General features: G+C 28.9%; 1 protein-coding gene across 1 annotated transcript; it reads right to left on the bottom strand.

Annotated features, from left to right (window-relative positions):
* Nucleotides 1-8,844: 8,844 nt before the first annotated feature.
* On the bottom strand, nt 8,845-15,826 carry LOC115882298 (growth/differentiation factor 8-like). The gene is made up of 4 exons (XM_030900274.1): nt 15,123-15,826; nt 14,276-14,509; nt 12,513-12,910; nt 8,845-9,510 (listed from the first exon to the last, which is right to left on the bottom strand). The coding sequence occupies exons 1-4, from the start codon at nt 15,502-15,504 to the stop codon at nt 9,346-9,348; spliced, it is 1,179 nt and encodes a 392-aa protein (XP_030756134.1). The 5' UTR covers nt 15,505-15,826; the 3' UTR covers nt 8,845-9,345.
* Nucleotides 15,827-20,809: the final 4,983 nt, after the last annotated feature.

Here is a 20,809-nt window from a genome sequence, read left to right on the forward strand (position 1 = left end):
GGTTGATTCAGAACCAACCACTGAATGTGAAGATGCTCTATGTAATCTTAGTATTTATAACGAAATTTCTGCTGACTTAGCGCCTTAAAATCTATATGAAATTTAATGAATGAAATTTGTTTTTGATTAATAAAATTAACCACATTTTATCTCTATAATTTTGCTGCGTTTGTTATAGCAACCGATACACGTGCATTGATTTTTCGAAAAAAACTAACTAATTATTGATATTAACATGTATATTCTTAAGGGCTGATTTAGAAATTAATCCCTTAGCTAAGAACACTGTCTGTTTATTTATTTTTAAAATATTTTGTAAGTATAATGAAGTGCAAGTGCATAAGGCATACAATTTTTAATATATTTTTAATTATTCAATATATATGTAATTATTAACTTTCAAATCCATGTTTCCAAATACATAATTAAATATTATTTAAAAATAAATACGCCTAATTTTTAAATCATTATACAGGGTGATTCTTAAATAAGTGCAAATATTTGAGGACTGGTAGATCTCGATAAAAGAAACATATTTTCTCTTTACAGTTTTTCAAATAATTCCAAAAAACCCAGATAATTTCACTTTATATTTTCACGAATTTAAAAAAAAATTAATAAAGAAAATATTTTTTGCTTAAATTTTGAGAACTGGATCTTTTCTGCGTTTTATTTCTTGTAAATTTAATCTACTACCTATGTTGCTATATTATGAAGATATTATATTTTTTACTAAGAATTAAAAAAAATCCATAATTTTTTCAAAAAATTTCAAATTTTCAAAAAAATTTATTTTGCGAAAAAAACCTCATAGGCTTGTTTCTAGGGTCGAAATATACTACCCCTAAAATATTTGCGCCTATTTATAATTTTAATATGTATATCTTAAAAACATTATAAAGAACAATAAATAAAATTAGGCACATTTGAATCGTACCATTGCCAAAAATGTTTATTTTATTACAAAAAATTACAGGGTTTAAATTAGCTACAAATATATTATGATTCTTATTTTATTTTTTCTAAACATATTTGTACTGTGTCGTTTTTTTTTAATATTTATTGGAAATTTATTTATGTAAAATTTTAATTTGTTTTCCTAGTATTAGTTATCTCCATTGTAATTCAATCAAAGCAAAAATAAATTATCATATGATTGAAAAAAAAACGGTGTTACGGATGGCTTGGAAATCATGATTGCTGTCATTTCTATGTAAAATAATATGGGGAGTATCATCGATCGTCATTTCCAAACTAACAGGACGCTGTTTTTTTACGATTACGGTATATGTATGTCATCTGTGGGATTTAATTTTGCTAATATAGATATTATATTGATAGTCACCATATAATCATATGATCGAAAAAAAAAACGGCGTAAAAGACGACTTCTTGATTTTTGACGATAATTTTGGCGAAGTCAAGCCCTAGATGTCGTTTACTTGGCCCGGACTATTCTTTAATTTTTAGTGGCCCTTGCTGGCCAGTTGGTCTTAACTTAAGGAGGTTGTGTTTTATTTTTATATCAAGTAAAAATGATGTTAAATCGGAGTAGTTTAAAATTCGAAAAAAATATTGTTTGGAAATAGATTTGTGTGTCTGGAATCGTTGAATCCTTCTTTAATCTTTCTATAATTAGCTTTTATTTCAGACAAGTTTTCAATCAAAGCAAAAAGAAATTATCATATGATTGAAAAAAAAACGGTGTTACGGATGGCTTGGAAATTATGATTGCTGTCATTTCTATGTAAAATTATATGGGGAGTGTCATCGATCGTCATTTCCAAACTAACAGGACGCTGTTTTTTTACGATATGTATGTCATCTGTGGGATTTAATTTTGGTAATATAGATATTATATTGATAGTCACCATATAATCATATGATCAAAAAAAAAACGGCGTAAAAGATGACTTTTGATTTTTGATTATAATTTTGGCGAAGTCAAGCCCTAGATGTCATTTACTTGGCCCGGACTATTATTTACTTTTAATGGCCCCTACTGGCCAGTTGGTCTTAAGGAGGTCGTGTTTTATTTTTATATCAAGTAAAAATGATGTTAAATCGGAGTAGTTTAAAATTCGAAAAAAAATATTGTTTGGAAATAGATTTGTGTGTCTGGAAACGTTCAATCCTTATTTAATCTTTCTATAATTAGCTTTTATTTCAGACAAGTTTTATGCTAATTTTTAGTAATTGATGTCTAGAGATTGACCTCGACAAAATTACCCTCGATTGTCATTCCACAGCCGTCTTTGATGCCGTATTTTTCGATCATATCGTACCCTGTCTTACATTATTATTCTTTAAGAATTTAAATATTAAAATACCAGATTAAACTTATGTCACACTTGACGTTATTTATTTTTGAAGCTTTAAATAAAAAAATACTTAATTTGTGTATAGTTAAGGCAAGCTTTTAACAAATTTTATTTCGATTTTTTTATTTCAATATATTCTTTAATTATATTTATAAAAATATGGTTTTACAAAAGCGCATTTTTTAAAGTAGCCTGAACATCATATTTCTAATAAGTAAACATGCTTAATTTGTTTTATCTTTTAAATATTAATAAACATATCTACATAAATTGTGATACTGAATGATCAAACGTTATTCAAAATGTTAGATTCAAGATAAACAAAATATCCGGGTGCTTTAAATTTGTAATTAATGCATTCGTTTTTTTTTGTAATTAATGCATTTATTTCTGGTTTAATATAATGGTCTAATAAGAATTTTCTGTGGGATTTTTTTTGTGTAGATTTTTCATGTTAAGGGCATCATTTACTTTATCAAAAAATAATTATTTAGATATGAGTATAACTTAGTTACTCTGTACAAAATATTATAGCAAACACTAGCGATAAAATTATGCATATGTATACAAATAATTTATCACTTTGTTGTTATCTGTTGCCACATGTAGCTTAAAAGCAAAATTTTTCCTAAATTATTGAAAATACATGTGTACGTATATGTATACTAAGTGGTCATAAAACACAGAACTATATACAGGGTGTTTAAATAACGGTGTGTCATTATTACTTTATACTCAATATAGTTTTTATATCCAAAAACTTATATTCTTCTTATTTTTTAATTTAAATACCTATGAATTAAAAAAAAAGATAAAGTCTTTTTAAAAAAAATATAAAGATAAATATTTCAGTTAACGTCTCCTTTTTGCTGCCAGGGCTAATCTGGACGGGGCCTACTTTGTTTACGCGGAATCCGAACCGCGGTCCTCGGCCATATCACGGTCAGTGGCCTACCGACTTAGAAAGTGTCTAAACAAGGCCGTTCCTGGCGAGCGTGCAGTGCGTGCACGCACGTAGGTGCAACATTTTGGGGGCGCAAAATTAAAGGGTCAATCAGTACTTTGTAACAAAAAACCGATACGCTTTCTTGCCAATAAACAAATACTTAAACCATCATAGGATAAAGTTTGCTTAGCGTCTTTTTTGCGTTGGCCGCACCGAATAAACAAGTCTAGGGCAATCTGTCGGCAACACATTGATTTCATCTATTTATTTTTCATTTTATTCATTTTATGGAAAGCACTGTTCATTAAAATGTTGATCCTATGTTATAGGGCTTGTTTCTTTCTACAATTTCCTGTCTCACAATGTACTGTTTGTGTCGGGGAAGGGATCATAGTTTCATAGTTGTCGATTTTCGAAAGAAATCAGTACATGTATATAATTTCGTATTTTTTTCATTTTATTGATTTTATGGAAAGCATTGTTCATTAAAATGTTGTATCCTATATTATAGGGCTTGTTTCTCTCTACAATTTCCTGTCTCACAATGTACCGTTTGTGTCCGGGAAGGGTTCATAGTTTCATAGTTGTCGATTTTCGAAAGAAATCAGTACATGTGTATTATTTCCGAATTTTAGTTTATTGTTTTTATGTATTTCATATAAAATGGGTCAGTTTTTTTTCTTTAGGGTACTATTTTTGTTACTAAGTGTTTGTGGTTTTTTTTGTTTTATTTATTTAATAAATGTTTTTATACTTTAATTAGAATAGTTTTTTTAAAATTTTCAATTACATATTGCTCGTTTGTCGGAGAATATAAATTCTTTAAATTTTTGAGATTAAGATTAAAATATATAATTGATTTAAATATAAAAAGGGCGCACCAAAGAATGCTGCACGTAGGCGCCAGATACCCCAGGAACGGGCCTGTGTCTAAATTAACTCTTACTCACGAGATATCCGATCTCATCCGGCCTCGAACCGGCGTCAATGAGCAGTGTGTATCAATAGATTTTACACTTTTCCCTTGGACGACAGCACGATACAGTGTGTCGAACCGGTCACCCGTCCATCCACCAGTATCGCCTTACGTCGCTTAACTTCGGTGTTCTAATGGTAACCGGTGTTTCAACCTACGCCGTTGCCCTATATGGCTTTTTATTTTGAAGAGATTTTATTTTACTGGAATTTTTATAATAATTGTATAAATATACTAATAGAGATTTCCAAAAAAATCATCGTTTTTTTTTCATAATTTTGTATAAAATTATCTATAATGTCATAGTTTTGTTTTCAAGATATTTGCATATGTTAATACTAGAAAAACTATTGTTCTATTAGAAAAACACATTAGGCATAATAGTAATAAATAATATACAGGGTGAGTCTTAAAAAAGTGCAAATATTTTTAGAGGTGGTATATTTCGACCCCAGAACTACTTCTAAGTATTTTTTATGCATAACAAAAATGTGTACAAAAATTTCGAACCGGTAATGCAATCTCTATTTCAACTCATTTCATTTTAAAGAATTAATTTCGTTATATTCTCAATTACTGCAAGGGAAATTTAAAGTATTCTGGAAAAGTTTGTAATGACACTTAAATTATATCTTAAACATTCTAGTTAAAAGTTAAAACTGCATAAAACTAATGCATAAAATAGTTCTGTAGTAGGTATGTTATGCAAATAATTAATCTTATTATATTTTTTAAATATACGCAGTTTTCTTATGTATTATTTCACAACATTACTAACTCTTAATTTAAATTTATTTATAAATTAAGTTAACTATATTTGTGGTATAAAAAGGTCTATTATCTTAACATTTTGGGTTAAATCTTATGTAACCTTTAATTATGTGGGTGTAATCAACTAAAGTGTCTCTTTTATCTCTACCAGTCGTGATAAACCGAAAAATAAAAATAATTTTATAAATTATCAAAACACTTTAATTGAGATATATTTTTACATATTTTATGTATTTTAATACACATGCCATTACTAGGTATTAGTAAACATTTTTTTGCACAAACTCACATGATATATTTAGATAAAAAATATTTTTTTGTTTTGTTTTACTTCAATTTGGAAAAATATTTGTATGATTTGGACGATCCCTCTTCATTAAGTAAAATTACATACTTTTTGAAATACAATAAGAATAAACTAAAATATGATTTACAAAATCAATGTCAAATCACTATCAATAAATCTGTATATGTGACCGGTTCTGGCTATTCAACTATCATCAGACCTTTGTCAAAAAAAATATAATATTAGGTTATATTTTTTTGAGTTATCGCTTTGTGAAAATGAAGAGACTTTATAATAATAAGATTTTTTTAATAATAGCTATAGGGCACAATGAGGAGGAGATTAATTCAAGGGCAGGGTGAATTTTCTTTAGCTGAAATCACTTATAAAAGAAACAACAAAACATCCAGTTATGTAGAAGTCTGCCCAAAAACAAAATCATAAAAATTTCTCTGCGGACATACATCATTCTCTTTTTTTTTCGACTTTAGAATAACTGAAATCAGTGTTACATGAAAACATGTTCTCGCTTTACATTCTAAACACTTTTCTTGTTTAGGTAGGAATTTAACATAGAGATACTGTAATTTAGACATCAATACCGTGCAGAGAAAAAATGAAAATAAAAAAAATCGAACCAACAAACCAAACCAAAGCAATCAAACCACGCTCTAAGCTAAAACGCGCCTCTACGAATTCCAATTGCCGAGTGCTTTTCAAATCTTGCTAAATTTTACAATATTTTATCCGCAAATGAAAATGGTACACGGTTTTTGAGAGGCTATGTTTAGAAAAATTTCTAGAATGAAAATAGAAACATGTTTTCATGCAACTGGTTTCAGCTAAGTTGCAAAACTGAAAATTATGCATTTTCGCAGAAAAATTATTCATGACTTTCTATTTGAAAAGGCTTCCAAATACTAAATAAACAAATATTTTTTACAAAACTGATTTCAGCTTAACGGAAGTAGCCCTGATTTCAGCTATTTTAAAGTTGAAAAGCTCAAAAAGGATGCATTTCCGAAGAAGAATTTTTATGACATACTATACCAAGAGGTTTCCAAATAGTAAATCAATATTTCTTACATAACTGGTTTCAGCTAAACGAAAGTTGAGCCCAAAAGTACAAGAAGCACCCTAGATTGGCATGGCCTGAAATAGAAAAGAAATGGAATCCGCCTATTCGTTCTAGGCGAAACTGTTCCACTTATGGAACTAGATAAGGATGATTTTCCATTTGGATAAAATCATAAAAATGGTGAGCTGTGTTCTCTAGGCATATTATCATTAATGATAGTAATTTTCCTTGGTAGTAGATAAGCAAATGCATTGATAAGTATGTCTAGCGCTTTAGTTTGTCCAACGAAAGGATCGTCGTATTTTCTCTCATTTTTGTATGTTATCTGTCGAAATCTTTCCTGATTCTTTGGATTTGACTGATTTTCATTTGACTAATTTCTTTATTAAAATCATTTTAGAGAAAAAGAACAAGCGCACAAAAATGACAAGAAACGTTGGAATTTGTGCAAAACCGATTTGTAGGTGAATTACAGGCGGATGCGATTCTAGGAATAGTTTTAGATCTCATAATACCTACCTAATACTTTAAGCGCATTTACAGTGTTCTATTTCTGAGTTAGAGCCAACCAGGAAACTACTATACTATAATTTTCTAAGTAATACAGAGTAATACTATATTTTATTGAAAAATGTGTGCAAATGTTGGTAGAGCGGTATCAGAAAAAAACAAGATGTCATTGGTCTGGATATACATTACATAGCCTAGAGAAAAGACAACTTTATCAAAAGAAGTAGCAGGTACATTATTTTTCGTACTAGAATTAGCTCTGACATTAGATATGGTAGAGGCGTTCAATTAATTGAACGACAGTCTAGGGAAGAAACACATGATGCCATGGACACTTTAGCAAATCCATCCATAAACCCAGGTTCACAAAATGTGTGCTAACTCCGCTATACATGACTCACATCCTAATGTAGAGAATGAGACTGGCCGAAGTTGCCGAATATAGAGTCTGTATGGAAAGTGAGGAAACTATGTAAACGAGATACGTGCCCAGCTAGAAACAGGACCAGTTATATAGATTTCTATCAAGAGGTTGTTTATAATAAACTTGGTCATTATAGGCCTTTGCGCCCACTTTGTAGGGCTTCCATTATGAGATGCCACTCTTAATACCGTTATCAGAAAGGTTTTAATAATAATTTAGATTCCTTTTTTTTTCTGCTATTGAGGGTTACTGACCTGTAGGAAAGAAAACATAATAATATATAGATATACGGTAGAAACGGCGCAGCGTCAAAGACAACTGGGGAATAAGAATGGATGATACATTTGGCGAGGTCAATCTCTAGACGTTATTTACTAAAAATTTACATAAAATTTGTCAAAAGTAACACTATTTAAAGAAAGATTAAAAAAGGATATAACTTTTCTAGAGAATAAATCAAAACTTACTGAAGGCCAACTGGCAGCAAGCGCCATTAAGAAATAAAGAATATTACGGGCCAAGTAATTACATCTATGACTTGACCTCGCCAAAATTATCATCGATTGTCATGCCCCAGCCGTCTTTGACGCCGTTTTTTTTTCGATCATATGTCATTTTAATAGCTACCTCTCAAAAGACGTATTGTAGGATCTCCGATCCTGACATACTGGAGTAGCAGTCGTTAAGAGGTTATTTTCTCGGTCATTCATTATTTGAGGTTTCGTCAGTTATCATCATAATCCAAATGCATCAGTATGCAATGTCAATTATTGTCATCAAATACAAGATTTGTACAGATGATCGTCAACCTAATTGGTAAAACACAGAAGTCTAACATTTAATTTATCAAATAAGGAATAAGAATCACTTGATTATTTCGTTTGTACAAAGTACAACAGGTGAAGATGTAGTTTTTTGTGAGAATATAGTCAAAGATTTTTACATAAAAATACGGAATAAAAAATAGAATTGATATATTTTTGGAACAATTGGAGATAAGGAATTGAGGGGGGGGGCGCATTTACTTCAACTTCACTGTTTTTTCTTTTGTAATCAATTAGTTTCTATAAAATATAGATTTCTAAATAATAAATTTCTAGAATAAATCCGATATATTTTCCTGTTCTTATGCAGGAAATAAAAAATATTATATAGAAAATTTTGATTGATAACTAGTTGTCCAAGCATAATAAAACACTAATTTACCACAGTACGCTAAAATTTAGTGTTTTATTTTGCTGTTGTAACACCAAAGGTTCCGACCTCCAACTGTAATCTTCATTATTTCATAGCAAAGATATTTAATGTTAGTAGAAATACAGTTCTGAGGAAGAAATTTATATTTTCAGATTTTTAAAATACTTTTTCTTTAATAAAACTCCTCATAAAGGTGAAAATAATAAAAATTTAGATATACCTACTTAGCTAGGTTTTCAAGACAGCGTCTCAACTTTTTGTAGTTTAATTATGCCAGTGAATTAAAAATTTATCATATTTATTATTGTGCACTATTAAAACACGTTACGTTTTTGTATAAATAATTTAATAAAAAATTAGCAATAAATTAAATTATTTTACAAACACACACAAAACTCTAGTACTTAAATTAAAATATCACACATATCAGGCTACAAGTCCATTTCTTCAGTAGTGTACTGAACAGTTTTATAAAAATAATTAAAAATTGAGGAGTCTAAGAGCTACGGAATGCGCCTGCGCAAAGATATGACATATTGGTCCAGCCAATACCAATTCAAAATAGTCCTAATTCGGCACTCGAAAAAAAATAAAATAAAATATCTTTAATTACTATATTATATTATGTCCCGAAGAGTCATTTATTTTATTTTTTATGATTGCCTGGCATTTTATATTTGACAACTTTCACACTCAAACGAAATTATCTAGTGGATAGGGTAACAAAAAAAATAACCTAATTTACTGTAGGTTAAAAATTAACTATATAGCGCCAATGTTTTTTGATATCACTACAAAATACTGATGCATACATAAGCAATTGATGAACAGGTTGTTCACATACATCCACAAGTTTCCACTATCATATTAGACAACACTTTTGTCGTAACTGTTTTATTTCCATCCATATAAGCTAACTGCAAGGGTTGGAACTGTGTCGCCGCACAGCAAGGGGTGAGTTCTGGTCTCGACCCTCTTTGATTTCCCTTGCTCATTATCTTCTGAAACCAATAAAATCAAATTATTAATAAATATTATCTAATTATAGTTGATACTAAAATACAGGGTGAGTCTTAAATAAGTGCAAATATATTTCGATCCCAGGAACACGTCTATGAGGTTTTTTTCGCAAAAAAGATGTTTAAAATTGTGCATTTGCTTTTAAATTTCCCTGTATATTTTTCGAAAACTTTTTAGAGCTGCCTGTTCACCGCAAATTTTCCCACGGTATAATTTCTTAATCTCTGATATTACCATAGTTACGGCTTTACTCTATGGTTACGGCACTAAAAGGGATGCAATTACAGAAAAAATCCGGTGACTCTCAAAATTTTTTCAAAAAAAATAATTTTTTTTAAATTTTCAAACTTAAATAATTCGGTTTTGTGGACTTATCTGAAAAATGGTAAAGAGAAAATATGTTTCTTTTATCGAGATCTACCAGCCCTGAATATATTTGCAATTATTTAAGACTCACCCTGTATATTTATAAAATAATTTAATTACGTATTTAATGATCATTCCTAAGTTATTCGAAATTTTGAATACACTGATAAATGTTAATTAAAAAATACGACTATGGTATGATATTTGCTAATTATTTTTTTTCTTGTTTACTTAATATTTTCGACTATTCTTAAAAATTTTATTTATGTCAATGCCTTTTACAAAATTATCTCCAAATCGGCGCCATATATAGTCACTGAGAATGTATGTGCCCAGACTTTATCATTTTTATAACTACGAGTGTCACAAAAATATATTCTAATCTTTTGAATAGGAAATAGTAAGGCAGAAATCTGACCCCCTCCCGTCCTTCTTGTGAAAGTCATTAAATCACATCGTGTTATAAAACATATCCTGGACTTATCAGTTCAGTTTTGTAATAAAAAAAATCAATTTTTTTTAAAATTAAGTTATAGCGATTTCCAACTATGATGTTGCTATTTTTATAACGGCTTTTAACTGAACCAGATACAAGGTTAATTAAAATATAGAAAATAAAAAAAATATTATACATAAATATTAAATTTGGAATTTGCAATAACACATCATTATATTTTATTTGATTATAAAATAAGTTATTTAAAAGGAAATGAAATGTTTATTGCTAATTTAAGTAGTAAACAAATTAATATATTTTTAATATTATCACGGAAGATATCGTAAGACATAATCTTGTATTAGAAATATGTTACAATGTTTAAGGCGTAATTAAAAATATAATAATCTTATTAATAAAATGAGCTAGTTGGCAAAAGCTTAATTTAGGATATATTTAGCATTTTTAATCTTATAATTTGGCTGATGATTTTCATAAATATTTTTTTAAGAGTAACGTAGTGTTTAGTGTAATAAAAAATTTCTAATGTTATATTTATTAAACATTAATTATTATGTGTGAATATGTGAATATATTAACCTTTTCCACGCTATAAATGTATTATTTATTATACGTATATTTATAAGATATATTTTCAGTTATTTTAACGCTTCTTTATGTGATCAATATTTCATCAGCAAATCCTATATTTTTGATTTTGAAATTTTTGGTAATATCAAACTACAAAAAATAAGGTTATCTGCGCTATATTTATTATCTAGGTATAAAAGACTAAATAAATAGCTCTAAATTATCTGCATAACATTCCATAATTATCTAAAAATTAATTTTCGATTTTGTTTATCATTTTAAAGCCTTACTTTTTAAACGTTAATAAATTTAAGAAAATATTGAAACTGTTAAAATTAGAATTTTATCTAACTATCTTTTCGTTAAACCGTTTGATTAATAATTCTTTTGATATTGAGTGTCATTGAACATGGCATCATCTTGTTCAAAATTTCATCCTTCGCTTTTTGTCTAATTTAATAGAATAAATCGTTATAATTACACAATATTCCTTGATAAATGGAATTTGAATTTTACTCTTATAGACTTTTAAAAAAATATTTCGTTAATTTTTAATGTGGCACTTAATAATTTTTGGAATTTATAAAATACAGGGTGAATCGTAAATACCTGCAAATATTTTTAGTGGTAGTCTATGATGAATTTTGTTTAATTTTAGTTAAAAACATAATTTCTTCAAGAAAGCAATCAAGAAAAGATCCAGTGGTATTCAAAGTTAAGCAATATTTTTTTTAATTTTCAAGGTAAAATAACTCGGTAATTTTGGACTTATTTAAAAAACGCGAAAGAGAATATATTTTATGTTTCTTTTATCGAGATCTACCAGCCCTGTGAAAATATTTACACTTATTTAAGACTCGTCCTGTATATTTCATCTGTGCCATTGCTTGGAAGATATTTTTGTGAATTTAGTTAAATTTTATTACAAAATTATTATTACTTATTTAAATTTTAGACTGATTTTTAAAGTTATTTTGTTTATTGTATTAATACCACTTTAACATTTTAAATACTTATTTTGAATGAAAATATTGTATGTAGATCATATTATATTGCTTTATATATTTTTCTACAGGCAAGAGACCTTTAAGTAAATGTCTGCAACTGAGAATATGGCTTGTGTTCACTGAAAATATTATTTTTCTATCAACTTGTTCATAATGTATACTTATACAAGTTTGATAGATTTCATAGTTATTTCTTGTCTAATATATATAGTAGAATATCTAATATATAATAACTATACAGCGCGACTCTTAAATAAGTGCAAATACCCAAAAACACGCCCATGAGTTTTTTTTTCGGGAAAAAATAAGTTTAGTATTTTTTAGTTTTACTTAAAAAACATAATTTCTTGATAATATGGCAACATAGGTAGCAGATTAACCTTACAAGAAAAAAAATCCAGAAAAGATACAGTGGTTCTCAAAATTTAAGCAAACATTTTTTTTCAAATTTTCACAGTAAATTAACTCGATTATCTTGGACTTATTTGAAAAACGGTAAAAAGAAAATATGTTTCTTTTATCCAGATCTACTAGCCCTGAAAATATTTGCACTTATTTAAGACTCACCCAGTATACTATTTACCTGTAATATACTATTATGCGTGCTGGCGCTATTCATAATTGCCGTGGGTGTGGTGCAGGATCCCCTGCAAAAATACGCGTTGTAATATCTTGGCCTGATAATCCAATCGTCCCATCCAATATCTGCAAACGAGATGTTGAGGCTTTCTCTGCAGCATTCGTTTTTCGAGACGCTGCACTCCAAGGAACGCTTCTGCCTTCGATGGAGCAAAGTCCTTTTGGGCTGCGAATGCGTGTAAATGATGAGGAAAGGCTTCAGGTCACCTGAAGACGAGAGCGGTGATTGGCTTTTGTCGATTCCGCAAGTTTTGCACACTACGTTGATAGCGTGAATGGGATTGTCCTGATATTCAAGCCAGTTTTTTACGACGAAAGTCACATCCACTTTTAGCCACCCCTCTGTAAATTAAAAATGTCAAAATATCTATATTCATTCACAACCTAACCTAACCAAACTAAATTTTATCAACTTACTTTTTATGTTTTTACTAAAATGCATTTATTTTAAAGAAGTAAATAATTAATAAATAGATATTGGTATATACAGGGTGAGTCCTAAATAAGTGCAAATATTTCCAGGGCTGGTATACTTCGATAAATGAAACATATTTTCTCTTTACCGTTTTTCAAATAAGTCCAAAATAACCGAGTTATTTCACTTTTAACGTTTCCAAAAAACTAACTTTTTAACTAAGAACTAAAAAAAAATTTTCATTTTTTTTTTCCCGAAAAATCTCATCGTGTTTTTGGGGTCGAAATATACTACCCCTAAAAATATTTGCTCTTATTTAAGACTCATCCATCAGAATAATTATAATCGGTTTTGTGTATTAATGGTCAGTATTAATATTAATAAACATAAAATTTTAGTAGCGTTTTGTAGAATTTTTATGAGATAACATTGCATTTACAGATTGTCAGATTCCTGGTTAAATACTTGTTTATTATTTTTTTTTCCGTTAATTAATTTATTTATGTATTATATTTACAAAATCATGTTTATGACAGATATGCCTTAATATATTGTTTTTGAGCAAAACTTAAAAAGTAAAAATGCGACTTATAGATTGAGATTGTGAAATAGTTTGTTTTTTTAGAAAAATTGTCCTGGATTTTTTAAAATCCTATTTATTTATTGTTTAGGCAGTTTGTTTTAATCTTTGAACTTCTGTTCACATTTCTTAGATTTATTTACTATCAATAATTAATTTCGGAAAACTCTTTCTTCTATTTATGAATTTATAAAACTTTGTAACTGGGAATTTAGATATTAGAGTATATTACCGTATTATTTATTTTCATTAATTGTAATAAATTCACTTCTGTCAAATATTTTATGACTAATAGCAATAATATTTAAGAATAATTTTTATTTAAGTTATCATATTGAACTGATTTTGATGTGCAAAGTTTATACGTATAGTATAAGTACCGTATGATCGAAAAAACGACATTTAGTTAGCTTGGAAATAACGATCGATGATATTCTCCATATAATTTTACATACAAAATGAAGCCGATTTTTATTTCTGAACCATCTGTGACGCTGTTTTTTTACGATCGTATTAAATTTATCATATAATTTTACATTTTAAAACGTCATCGATTGTCTTTTCCAAGGTTCTTTTGGATATTTCGTTACTAAAATAGAAAACTAAAAAGTAAAAATAAAGTTCATAAAACGTTTTCAGCTATTTTCCAGTAATAAACCTCTAAAGAAATTAATTTTAGGAGAATTTATATCATAAGAGAATATTTTTATACCTTCTAAATCTGTCTCCTGGATGGCAATGGGTTTGGTTTTCTGGAAACTTTTATTCGTATCCCAGTGAGCAACTTCGGAAATGATGAAAGTCTGATTGTGCGAGTCCATCACATCGGATTTCTTGTGGAACCATAGTTCTGCAGAGCTTACATCCGAGCTGTGGATGTCGTTGGGCATTTGAAATGGAAGGCATGACGATGGAAATATAACTTTCCTCAAACAGCGGGCTTCATCTGGAATTAACACGTGTAAATTTTATATGAATGTCCTTTTGTGTTATTTTCATAAAAATTTCATCAGTTTAATTTCGAGACAATCTGGGACTTTTAAAAATTCTTCGTTTCGATAAGATTGCACAATTATTATGTTACAGAATAAGAAGGATAAATTTAAGAGTATTATTTGCCATGCTTTATGTTATAATATTTTCGTATTATAATTGAACACAAAATTAATAACAGAATACTTGTATCAAACTGGACAAGGTGAAAAAAACATGGATCATCGTTTTACATCTTTTATGTGATATATGATACTATATTTAAACTTTGTACCATTAAGTTGTAAACACTAACTATATAACTTGTTTTGTTTGTTATTGTAAATAATTGATTCCATTTAGTTCTTCGCCAGAGTGGATGGATGGTACTAGATAACCCAATACACTTTATATATTTAGCTTTGATATGAGAGACTAAGATTAATTCTTGACACTATGGCGAATATTAAAAAAAACGTTTTAATTTAGCACTCTATTTGATATATTTATCGAAAATTAACAAGAATGTATATAATATTTAATTTAATTATAATGGTCACTTCACTCGCCTTCAAGAAATGTCTCACCTTCATAGGGAAGCACCACAGCCTGGGTAGTTTTCCCATAAAAATCGTCGTCGTAGTTGCTCAGGAAGTTCCTGTCCTGGTCGGGGAAAAGGTTTTCCGATTCCTTGACCGGCTTTGGAAGATCGGCCAAGGTTATTTGCGGCTTTTCCTTGAGCCTCAATTTCTTCAAGATCTGGTTCTTGATGTATTCTATGCGAAGGGCGGTAAATTCCTGTTCACTAAGGGCAGCAAAGGGTTCGGCTTCGTAATCCTCATCAACACTGTTCTCAATCGGTGGAAGTTCATCGTCTGTATCGGTTAGATGGAACGAGGGCAGTTTGAAAATCGCGCCAAAAATTGGCACAATAAACATTAGCACGAGCGAGAGTCTGATGCGAAACATTTTGAAAAAGATTCAGAAAGACACCGACTTGTTTACAAATTGTTTTAAATTGATGCTGGGAATTTCTCTCTTAAACATAAACTCTACCCCACCATCTCTATAGCATTTCTGTTTCGAATGATTTCTTGAACCTTGAACCTGATATATCTCTATCGGAACTAGAGTAACATAGTGGTAAAATTTGATAATAAATCGAGGAATGTCGCCACGGGCACGTGCTATATTGTTGTATGTTTATTTCTACTCCAACACTTTGAAATGAAAACCTATTTGCAAGTAGTTGTTATTGCAATTCGAACTTGTTTAACACTCCGATATGTACGGTTCGATTTTGTGGTTATTTAAATTAACCGAAATCGTTAAAATGCTTCATTATCTTCGGACAAATTACTCAGTATTTTTTTCAAAATTGTTTGTCAACGATTAGGATTTAAAAAAATAATTAAGTCATAATTCGAGAGCACAAACAAAACGTGGTTTTTACACAATTTAGCGAATTCCTGGATACTAAACAGCCACGAAGAAATTCGTAACACGATAATTGGACGTGATCGCTTAAAAAGAATATCCATGATTTTGTGAAATATTTGCATTGACAACGTGTCACACTCAGACACTGCTAATTACCGATAAATGATAAATTTAGAAATCTTCGGTTAAATTTAATTGTTTGGTTTTATTAATAAGGTTCGTGTGTTCCGCGCAATCAGTTAAATAAGATGGCATCGAAATTTTTATTTAATGCGTGATATTTTAGAATCAGGAACATAAATATTCTGGTAACCTTTTAACATCTCCTTATCATAACATTTTCTTCTTTTCCGGTATTTGGCATATATGCTAGTCATCCACGCATTTCAAATCGTTTAAAAAATAAAATACAGTTAATGTTTGTCATAATAAAAATTTCCCTCAAAAGTCAGGTATAGTAGAAAATGTAAAGAGTATTATTCATGAGTATTTGACAGCCATAAATCAAACATAGTTCACTATCTTCTGTTTTATAAACCACTAATTTAAGGCGTGTGGCAAAATGATAAGAGGCGAAATTTAGATTTATCAGAATGGAGCGTAGAGCTCGTGCATTTGATACTGAATATGGATCCGAAATAAATCTTATTGGGTCAATAGAAGTGTGACCTAAATTATTATAGTAAGAAAATACTTTACTACTGCTACAGGTTGAACTGGTGCATCGTTTTACGACACACATCGTTCACGTTATCGCCATATATTTTCTCGCCACTAAAAATAATAACAAACAACAAGTAACAAATATGTAAATTGTAACGTGGAATCAGTGGCTTTGCGCTAAAATAAATCGTAATCGTGCAACGAATAATCGTTAAGTGCATTGGAAAATATTTTTCTATAAATAAATGCTAATCTCCATTATATTGAAATAAATTCTTGAGTGGTCGTTAGTTTTGCTTTTCACCTCAAGATTTATTTAAGGTTGCGCTGGTCAATGACATATATTGAACACTAAGGTCACTTAAAAACGCACATTTTCAAAAACTCGAAACGTATTTTTTTAATTGGTCGAGCGTCATCTACACAGTTACAAGCAAATGTAGATACACAATATATCTGTTATTTGCCTAAATACATCATAGTCATGTCTCTGTTTAAGAATGATAATAAATACCAATTAGTTGTTGGACGTTGGAACCTTTGGTTCCAAAAATCCACTTAAAATTCCTACACCCTACAAAAAATGCTGCCATTTTCATAATTTTAGGACGGTGCTTACTGTTTTTCTAAGACCTTTGAAAATATATAAAAATATCCAAAAATGAGCATTTTTCCATACATAGAGTCATGAAACTTGACAATTTTCTCTATATCTAACTGAAAGTTGTAGAATATGAAAATATAGGCCGTTGTGGTCTTACGAGTACAGTATTAGTTGTAGGGGATGTTTTTTAACAATCCAAAAGTTCAAAAACAATTGTCTAAAAGTAAATTTTGCCACAAAACCTAGGTATCTAAGCCCTTAAAAGTGTATATGTAGGGTACAGGCGTTTTATGCTTATAATATACGCCTTTAAGGGCAAAAAAGGAATGTTATAAAAATATAATCGCTAGTTAGAGTGGGTTTTAGCGTATGGATGTACCTGGTTTAATATGAGCCCAGCTGATTTTCAGTGTTAATTTCTGCGGACGCTTCTATAGTTATATCAGTACCCTGTACCCTTATATATATATTATTTTATTTTGATATAGAAAAATAACAAATATAATTATTTACATATATAGTAATCTCGATTTCAACCAAACAAACATAGGACAGGACAAACATTCCTTGTTTTATTTCTGGATCCTTCATATATTCTGAATCTACATAAAATTTCCTACACATTGTGACACTTTCAAATTGCTTTTCTTTTTATGGCTATATTGATTGATATATTGAGATTTTTGAAACTGTATAAAAAATAGCAAGAAATGAGCATTTTTTCGACTTTTTTCCCCATATACATACTTGTCATAAAAATGGCGATTTTGGTCATATCACCGATTTTGTTAAAACTGCAATTATTTACTAATTAAAAGGTGTAGAATATGAAAATATAGGCCATTATGGTCTTGCGACTACAGTATTCGTTGTAGGGGAAGTTTTAACTATATCAATAAACTCAAAAACGACGGCCCAAATATTAATTTTCTCATAAAACCAAATATACTCTGAATCTGTATAAAAAAAATTATGTAATAGAAAATAGTGTCAAAAAAGACTCCTGTCCTGTAAATATTGGTTTGTTTATATTTATTTTCATTATTACCTATACAGCTGAATATATGGATTTTCCAGAATTCTAAGGAAAACAATCCTTTTATTATATATGTACGTACATATATTGTTTAAGAATAATTATTATTGAATTTATTAACGCTATTTGTATTTTTGCCTTTGACTTAATCACTTAAGTCGGGCTTCTGCTAATAGAAATCTATTATCAAAGTGATCAAAGTTATGAAATGGAATAATAATAATATAAATGTAAGATAATTTAAAAGAAAATACATATATTACGGAAAAACTGAAGCAAATATCTCATAATTTTTTTAATATAAAGAGAATTTCAGGTATTTTAAATAAAATTGTTATTTGGATGTCTTCTATGCCAATTTTAAATCTTTAAAATACATTATTTATATTATACTGAATTCCAATATGCAATCGGAAAAAATGCTATTAAATTGCTAACTAATTATCTTATATAAATGACTTTGTCTTATTAAACAGTATTATATAATGACACTTAATCGATGCTTAATAGAGGCCATAGCAGCAAATATTTTATATTTAGTTTATTAAATGTTGTTCCGTGTATTCATGTACAGGGTGGCGCCTCTCATATTATGACGTGGAGGCTCTAAGGAGACGACAGTTTGTATTGGAATGAAATTTTGTCAGCATATGTATGTATGTTAATTCAGAGCACTTTTTTAAAGATACAGAGAGTTCTACAGGGTGTCCCCAAAAAAATTACGTATTAAATTTGTGTTTTTTTGTAATAGATTTTCGGATTCTAGGAGAAAAAGCTTTACTAATAATTTGATACCACACACTTGGTATTTCGAGTCAAATTTTCGTTACGAACCGCAAGTAATAATTTCAAATAAACCATATGCGAAAATGCCAAAAGTTGACATATATGTCATTATCTTCAGTGTGTTATTTTCTATCGAAAAAAGTAAAAAAATACCCAGGGTGACATTTAAAAATCAAAAGTTGTAGTCATTTCCGGTGAAACAGGAAGTGACCGTAAACAATTGAATACGTCAATCAATCTTAATTTATGTCATATGCTAACATACCAAATCTCGTATTTTTAACTGAAAAAATAAAAAAGTTATAGGGGTGAGCCACTTTTGAGACACACCCGGTATAGGGTGTTCCATTACAAAACTCACAACATTGATGTGTAACTTTTTTTGGGGACACACTGTATAACTCTATATATTTTTATAAAATTCTTTCAATTAACCCACATACCTATGCTCCCAAAATTTCTTATGGATATAAGCTACCGTTCCTTTTGGAGCCTCCGCGTCATATGAGAGGTGCCACCCTCTATTTTCCCTACAAAAAATATGTGCTTTTTTATTTATTATTGTAAGCAGGTCATTTATTTTAGATATTATTATTATTTAATTGGAATTAGTTAAGAAATAAACTAATAAAAATATAATATACTATTTTTAAAATTCTCCCTTAGCTGTAAACTTTGCCCTTAGTCCATTTTATTTTGCAGATTGAGAGAATCTGCAAAATAAAATATTTTAATATATATTATATGTATCGTATTTCTAATAAGATTCATTAAATAATAACAGTTTTTACTAAACGGCTAATAACATATAAGATTTTTTGAAGTTTATATTTTTATAGAAGCCCACCTTGTTGAGTTCATTACGTTTGATTGATTATTATTAATAAATTTGTATTTTACCCAATGGTTTACATAAAATTATAGAAATGCGAAGAATAATTTATTTTATAAGTGGTCAAATAATCTTTGTAATGTAAAATATATTTCCTAGCGATTATAAATGTGAATAAAATAGCATGTCTAATAACACGTATAAAAGAAAACACTTTCTTTGTACTCCACCTAATAACACAAAAGCTTCTTTGAATATTTATATTTTTTCATGAATTTCTAATTTCAGATTCATTTTTAAATAAAAGAATAATTTGTTATGCTTAATTTTCATATTTAAAAATTCATAATACCTATTTTAATTAAAATTGCCATTTGGATCTCTTCAATGCATCTAATTTATAATTGATTGTAATGAATTTACATTTTATTGAATACTATCGAAAAAATTATACCAAATTGCAAACTCACTATCTCGTGTAATTGTTTTTGCATTATTAAATACTCTTACACTGACCATAATAATAAATAATTTTTAATTAATATTATTTTTTAAAAATAGCTCATTTCATTAGATACCTTAACTTTGAAAAATGCGTTTTTTAATAATGTTTAGACATCAATCAATTTATTCTGAAATTAGACACTGATGTTATTCGTAGCGTATTTCTAATATAAGATGTATAAAAGATAACAGTTTCTTTGTACAACATGTAATAGTAATTACACAAAAGATTCTTTGAATATTTTTATTGTATCGGACCCTGGACTTAAGTGCATATGAGTGATTGCGCATGAATTTGTATTGTACAGGATGATTTATATAGAAATACATAAAATCGAAGAATTTCTTCCTATAATCTATATTAGTTTTTGACGGAACGTCATAACAGATTTAACTTCTAATAACAAAA

Source organism: Sitophilus oryzae, unplaced genomic scaffold (assembly GCF_002938485.1).
Source record: "Sitophilus oryzae breed Bouriz unplaced genomic scaffold, Soryzae_2.0 scaffold_177_pilon_pilon, whole genome shotgun sequence".
Lineage (NCBI taxonomy): Eukaryota > Metazoa > Arthropoda > Insecta > Coleoptera > Curculionidae > Sitophilus > Sitophilus oryzae.